Below are 7,973 nucleotides of genomic sequence, written 5' to 3' on the forward strand. Positions count from 1 at the left end.
GAAGGAATACAATCTGAAGAGACATTACGAAACAAAACACGCTTCTCAATTTGAAGAATTCCAAGGACAATTTCGTGTGGATAAAGTTGCAGAATTGAAGAAGAAACTCCGAGACCAGCAAAGCACATTTACAAGGTGTAATTCTGAACATGACTCCATTGCAAAAGTAAGTTATATCATAGCCCAAGAAATTGCTACACGGTCAAAACCTTTTACTGATGGGGAATTTGTGAAAGGCTGCATGGTAGCAGCAGCTGAAATTTTGTGTCCTGATAGAAAGAAAATGTTTTCCAAAGTGTGTTTGTCTGGTGTCACTGTGGGAAGAAGAGTAGAAGAACTGGCAGGGGATATCGAAAATACACTTAAGAACATGCTTCTCAGTTCGTTTATTACTCACTGGCTGTTGATGAAAGTTGTGATGTATCTGATACAGCGTAATTAGCTATCTTCGTCAGAGGTATTACAAAAAACTTTAGCGTTTGTGAGGAGCTGGTAGCTCTTTTTTCTTTAAAAGGTACCACGAAAGGCAGTAATATTTTTAAGGCCGTCTTGTTGACTATGGAGCGATACAACTTAAGCCTTAAAATATCTCTGGTGTTATAACTGACGCGGATCCTGTAATGATTGGCAAGAATGAATGTTTTGTGACATTATTACGTAATGAGGCAAGTCCGCGTGGAAACAAACAGATTGTATCCTATCATTGCATTCTGCACTAGGAAAATTTGTGCGCCAAAAGTTTAGGTTTCAAGGAAATTATGAAACACGTTATTAAAATTGTGAACTTTATAAGATCACGAGGACTCAGTCACAGACAGTTCCAAGCCTTCCATAGTGATTTGGATGCAGAATACGGTGACGTGCTCTACTTTACAGAAATTCGTTGGCTCAGTGCAGGTAAAATGCTTAAAAGAGTTTTTGACCTTAAGGATGAGATAAGTGAATTCGTGGCTAGTAAAGGTAATGAACTTGAACAGTTCAATGATTCGGTCTGGATGGCTGATTTAGCCTACCTCAATGACATTACAACGCACCTCAACGATTTGAACACTAAACTCCAAAGGAAGAACAACTTGGTAACTCATCTTTATGACCATGTGAAAGCTTTTGAATCCAAACTACGCCTGTGGGAAAATCAGCTTAGAAATGGCGATCTCAAACATTTTCCAGCGCTGTCGCAGCAGAAGGTTCAAGACAGTGAGAAGTATGCTGAAGCTGTGTCAGCGCTAAGGCATGAATTCTCTACAAGATTTCAAGATCTTCGGTCACAGAGCAACATGTTTCAGATATTCTCCAGCCCATTCACTGTAGATGCCGAAAGTGCCCCAGGCAACATGCAGTGTAGTACTGAACTCAAAGGAAAATTCAACACTGTGGACTTGATAGAGTTTTACTCCAAATATGTGAAAGACGATGAATTCCCAGTTTTATACAATCATGCCCTTTTTTATTTCCTCTCTGTTTGGTATAACTTATGCATGTGAACAGCTCTTTTCCAAAATGAAAAATGTGAAATCGAAGTTACGCAATCGAATGACTGATGCACATCTTGAAAACTGTCTGAGAATAGCATCATCCAATTTCAAGGCAAATATTGACATGCTAGTGAAAAATGTGCAATCACAGAGTTCTCACTGATTGTAAAAATGAGAATTTGTGTATGTGTGTGTGAGTGGAGAAATTATTTTTAGTTTGGCATGAAAAAGTTTCATTATGCTTTTGCCTATGTTAGATGCACAATAATTAATAATTTAGAATTTAATATAGTTTCTGTTTTTGCAAGAAATATACAATTTGTGTGTGAACTTTCGACTTGTCAATCTGCACTTACGTTGTCTGAAAAAAAAATAGTAGTAAATGTATGACAAATATTGATATGTTAATAAAGAAAAATCATTCTCAATGTTCTCACTGAAAATACAAATAACTTTTTGGAAAAATAATTTTTAGTTAGAAAAAGTTTAACTATATTTGTTTCTCATATATTATTTATAATAATTAATAATTTAGAAAAATTTTACACTGTTCGTTTCAACTGTTACGAGTAATTTACGATTTGCAATTGAACTTTCTACTTGTCAATTTGCATTTATATTTAATGTGAAAAAAGAAGTAGTATTTTTTATTACAATTACTTGTATATATATTGCAATTACTTTGTGGACTTGACCCTAACCGTGCAGCCCGGCAGTCTTTTATGAATATGAAAATGGCCCGCCATACGAAAAAGGTTTAATACCACTGCTCTAGATCGATGAAAACTATATGAAGGTCCTTTCGGTATTCTCTGCACTTTTCCATTCACATTCTAAATGCGAATATTGCATCCGTTGTCGATCGTCCTGGTATGAAACCAAATTGATTCTATGTTATTTCAGTCTCTTCCCTCACTCTTGCTTCTATCACTCTCTCCCAGAGCTTCATTGTATGGGTCATAAGTTTTATTCCTCTGTAGTTGCCATATTCTTGCATTTTCTTTGTTTTTAAAAAAACTAATACAAGACGCTTCTCCATTCTTTTGGCATATTTCCTATATTCTTTTCCATGCTTCGATAGGGAGATTATCCGGTCCTGGAGCATTAGCACTTATCACCTTTTTCATGACATTTTCTACCTCTACCATGGTCACAGGCTGAACCAGTCCCTGGTTCATGGATTGATTTTCGCAAGCTTTTCTCGGGTTGTCATCTTTGAGAAGTTTCTGGAAATACTAGTTTCTCTTCCTCTTTATCACATTCTTGTCAGGACCTAGTTAGTTTCTTCCTTGATGCAGTGTATTTGCAAAATATCGTTCTTTTGCCTCGCTGTTAGCTTCGAAAGCTTGTATGTTATTTTTTCTCTCTGTTTTTGTTTCCAGGTTGTTGTACAACTCATCATAAGAATTGCCTTTTGCTACACTAACTGCTTTCTTTGTGTTCATCTTTGCTTCCTTGTAATCCATCAGATCTAATTGATTGCCAGAGTTCTGCCATTTTTTGTATCGTTTCTCCTTCTCCTTCAAGCTATTTGAACTTCTTTATTCCATCACCATGTTTCCTTATAAATGAGACCTCTTTCTTTAGTTTTTCCCACAACTTTTCTTGCTGTTTCCCTGAGAGCTACTGATACTCTGGTCCACCCCTCTTTCATGAGCAACTTTTCTTCCTTTATTTGCGGTATTTGGAATGTGGTAATTTCCTTTCGAATCTTTTCAACACTTGTCCCCTCTAGTTTCTACCACTTCGTTCGAACAGGAGCATTTTGTCTCCTTCTTCCTACTTTTTCTTTGATGAAGATATCGGTTACTACAAAGCTGTGTTGCTCCGTTACACGTTCACCTGTTATTAATTTACAGTCCTTTGTATCATGTAGGTTTTGTCTCTTCTATAAGATAATGACGTCGATTTCAGACCCTGCGGTGCCGCTCTTATATGTAATAAAGTGTTTTTCTTTCTTGTAGAAGGTATTCAGAATAGCCAGATAGTCTATTTCTGTCACTTGTAGTATGTTCTCGCCTTCCTTATTTCTGTTTTCTAATCCATATCCTCCATGTGTTCATATTCTGATCTTGAGCGCCTTACATTTAGATTTCCATTTAGATTTCCTGCTAGGACAAGCTTGTCATGCAATGAACAGTTCTCTAGAATACTATCTAATTCCATTCAAATTCCTTGCTTTGTCTCTCCGTCACACCCAACTTGCAGGGCATAGGCGCTGATTATATTTAAGGTTTCTCCTCCTATTAAAGGTTGTCAAAAGATTGATGACGTCGCCACCTGAACTCAGTGTGTGAGATATATTTTGGACTTTCCTTGTGGCTTGTTACAACTGACAACATAACCTCTTGGCAACGGCACTGGTACGTCATGTCAATTGACATTTGACAGTTCGAGACAAGAAGAAAATTGATTGCGGGTGATTTTTGAACTTCATTTTCCAAACAGAAGAAGGCAGTGTTGGTTGAACTTTAGAAGAGGGTCAAAGAAAAAAGGAAAAAATATTAAGCAAGCCAACATTAAAAAACAAAAAGAATGACACATTTGACAATTCTTATAATACAAATCCTATTACCAAGTAAAGTTTTTTTGTAACATTGTTCGTACTTTGATGCATTGATTCTCTGAAGTGAAGTAAATTTTTCATGTATCAATCTGTTTTAATACAATTCTTTCAAAGACACACATATCTTTTCATTCGTAAGATTAAGCATCATGTCGTGGACCGGAGACAACTTTCAGGAAGTCGCAGCCCGCCCGCAAGCCATAGTTTGCCCATCACTGAATTAGAGCATTTCGAATCAAGTTTTGACTATGTCTAATTGCATTGTGTACTGTGTAGTGCATAGTTCGTGTAATTAATAAATTCAAATGACCAAAGTGTACCATATGTGTGTTTTTTATTCCACCTTAAAAGGTTGTGTTTCTAGGGTAAATTCCAGAGGTGACTAAGTACGGAGGAGCAGACAGTCGGACACATTTCGTAACGATTTGCGTCAAGGGAAAGTAAAATTTCTAGTTTAGTTTGCGCTAATTTAGATTTTAGATTAGACTAGATTTATTAATCATTCTCTGGACCATGCTATATGTACTCCCATGCGCAAAAAATATTGCGCGTATACTGTAACTCACGATTTTTCGCAATTATTCCATTTTCCTTATGTTTATGGGTAAAATTCAGTTATTAGTATGTGGAGATAATAGAAAGCAATCCATCTAAGGAGATATTTCCAAAAAATATAATAAAATAATAAAAATATAAGCAAAAAACAAAATTATGTTCGGTTTTGTGTATACTGGCAATAATGTTTTCGAGGGATTTTTTGCAGTAGCACAGCACGATTGCAGAGGGAATAACTTTAGTTGAATCAAGGAACTGGAAAGTGGACTAATATATTGCATTTATTGGCTTAAATCTAGGGTGTAAATTGTCTACCAAATATAAATTAGCTTCTGTAACCAAGATGTTATACGGAAGTATAGAAACAAAGAGAAAAACTGTTGTCTTAAGTTTGGAAGTGATATGCTCTATAGCCATGAGCATTTATTTGTTAAGAAAAAGACAGGCAACAAAAGGTAGTCTGTGTGGTCAAGTGGGTAGAGTGGCAGACTAGTAATTCTTATATTGTTTTGACACCAAATCGAATCCCATGCGATCCCATCCAATTTTTTCTTTAAAAAACATTGTAGAAAGTGTATAATTTTTATGTTAATAAGAACCGAAACAATATAATAATGAAATAACTTTTTGTTTTTTCTGATGACGTATTTATTTAGAATTAGTGTATTATTACTAATAGCGATTGTTTTCAGTTTATGGTATGATATGCTTAATCATTCCCTCTCCATCAGCAGAAGTAACTTCAACTCACTGCGAGTGTCTGTGAGTCAGGAACAGTAAAAAAAAAACATGCGCGACCTGCTGCCTTACACACAGCGTGGCGAACACAGTCACAGCGATAGCTCGTTGTAATGAAGAAAAAAAAAAGCTGATGTTAAATTACTGTTCTAGTGTTTCAGTGTGTGTGTTTCTTTTTAGAGTATTGACTCTCTCTCTCTCTCCTTTTGTTTCATATCCACAAATGCAACAAATGCAATCATAAGTCTGTGTAAGGAAATAAAGGATGCTTTCTTTAAACAAAACTAAATTAACAGCTCTATTTGTGAGGAACACGAATGCTTCCAAAAGATGCCATGGGTATTAATTATAATCATACCGAATTATACAGTAGCGTGAAAAACTGATAATAAAATGATGTAACATGCATAAGCTTTTTTTTCTAGCGTGACAACACATTAAACATAACAAATTAAATTTTTGGGATTACAAATTATCACCTTACGTGTTGGTATAGGCCTATTCGTTTTCACAGTCGAGCGACGAAAGAAGAAAGTGTGGTGATAGTTATAAAAACCGAATACCAGATTTCAATGAATTCAAGCTACAATGCTCCTACATATCGAAAAAATTATTTTTCGATGTCTGTCCATCTATTCGTCTCTCGGTTCGTCACGCTTTTACATGCACTCAAATAGAGGCCATACTGTTCAACGTATCTGGACCGAATTCTAGACATAACGTTTTAATAACATACTATCTTTCGAATTTTATATCCTTCGACACCTAAAAGTAAGGGTAATTTACTGAAGGATTAAAATTTAAAATAATTCAATTTTCTCAAGAAAAAAAAGCTGTGACGATTTTATTTACTTTTTATAAATATATATTTTATTAACAAATATCCACCGTATATGAATATTTTTCTGAGAAAATATATATGGTGTAATTTACTGTATGGTATGCGTTCTTTTTCCACAATTTTCTCAACCACATTTCATAAATAAACGTATTATTAATAACCTAACAATATGACAACTCGTTCGAAGGAGTAGTTTACTCTTAGGGTGAGCTTTCCCCCGATGGTTTTCCCATTAATGCCTCAGGCAATTTTGTTCATATTTCGTAAAGAAATGTTTCATTAATAAACTAAGATACAGCATAAATCGTTTATTCCGTTAACATACAGAAGAAGTGGTTTTCTCAAGGGTGGAATTTTCTTTTGACAATTTTCTCAGTAATAACTGAGACAAATTTCTTCTAATTTCAGTAAAAATATTGTCTGTAACACTCTTACAATATGCATAACTCGCTTGTTCCGAAAAGAAAAATCCAAAAGAGAGAGTTTACTTTGACAGTGAAATTTTTCCCGACGATTTGCTTAAAAATTATTCGATATACTGTCAAAATTACAGATAGAAGAGTTTACCTTTGGGGGTAAGCTTTCAACGATGACCTTCCTAAAAACAACTCAGGAGATGTTTGTTGTTCATATTTTATAAATACATGTTACATAAATAACCTAGCTATATGGTATAATTCCCTCATCCGGAAAATCTAGAAGTGGTATAATACTTTTGACAGTAAGTTTTACCCTGCGATTTTCTCAAGAACGACTCAGGCGATTGTGTTCGTATTTCAGAAATAAATGTTTTATGAAAACACTAACAATATAGCATAGCTTGTTTGTCCTGAAAAGATCCACAAAGGATAATTTATTCTTGGGGTGACTTTTTTCATGATTTTCTCAGAAATTACTCAGACGCTTTTGCTTATAGTTCGCATACAATTATATCCTTAATAATTCCAATATATGGATCAAGTTATTTCTAACCAAAATATGACCAATGGGTACTTTACTTTTGGGCCTGAAATTTCTTCTAGCAAAGTTTTCCAAAATATTATTTTATTCGCAATTTCCCAAATAAATGTTTCAATAATAGTTGCAGCCTAACACGAGTCAGTGTAAGAAATTCAAGCGAGAAAGTACAGTGCGTTTGCTCCGTACCCTTTCTTAAATGTTTTTAATGTTACACCTAATCACAATTTTCCGAACAAAATTGAAACCTCTTTTTAAATGTGCCTTGTTGTGGTCAAATGGTTCAAGTGCATTGGTTCTGGATTTGATTTCCAGTGAGAGTTAGTGTATTTTCGTCCAAGAGATGTTACACGTCGGTGCAAAGAAAAAAAGTGTTTAAATAAGCCTAACCAAGCTAATCAACAAAGAAATAATACAATGTTACGAAATTATCGTAGAAACATTGTTAATATTAGGTAGGTGCGACTGAAATGTCCAAACGATGATTGTCAATTCCAAAGGTAAAAAAGTGAAAAATACAATGCCAGGTTAATCAGTGGCCTCTAGGTAAAGCTATCCAGGGGTGCCCATCCCCCCCAAAGCTGATGGCGCACTCCCCCCCAAAAACTAATAATCTCTTTCCTCCTCTAAACTCAAATCCTCTAAAAACAATTGCCCAGTGTAGCAGTAGTTTTTATAGTACTAGTAATTGTTATTTTTGTTGTTGTTTTTATTTCCTGTAGTAGTATTATAGAATGCTTGTAGTAGTAGTAGGGGCAGTAGTAATTATAAAAATGGCATTACTTTTATTAGTAGTCTTGGTAGTGTACAATACTAAATATGTTCTATAAGGATATTGAAG

The 7,973-nt window shown here is 34.9% G+C and overlaps 1 protein-coding gene across 1 annotated transcript; it reads left to right on the forward strand.

Moving 5' to 3' along the window:
- Positions 1–758: 758 nt before the first annotated feature.
- Positions 759–1,484, forward strand: LOC145660911 (general transcription factor II-I repeat domain-containing protein 2-like). Its single transcript, XM_081726344.1, has one exon. It carries the CDS (start codon positions 759–761, stop codon positions 1,482–1,484), a length of 726 nt encoding a protein of 241 aa, XP_081582470.1.
- Positions 1,485–7,973: the final 6,489 nt, after the last annotated feature.

Source organism: Thermobia domestica, chromosome 9 (assembly GCF_964235325.1).
Source record: "Thermobia domestica chromosome 9, izTheDome1.hap1.1, whole genome shotgun sequence".
Classification (NCBI taxonomy): domain Eukaryota; kingdom Metazoa; phylum Arthropoda; class Insecta; order Zygentoma; family Lepismatidae; genus Thermobia; species Thermobia domestica.

Bases quoted from the DNA above. Each gene is read 5' to 3' on its own strand.
- LOC145660911 (XM_081726344.1), top strand. From the start codon at position 759: ATGAAACACGTTATTAAAATTGTGAACTTTATAAGATCACGAGGACTC.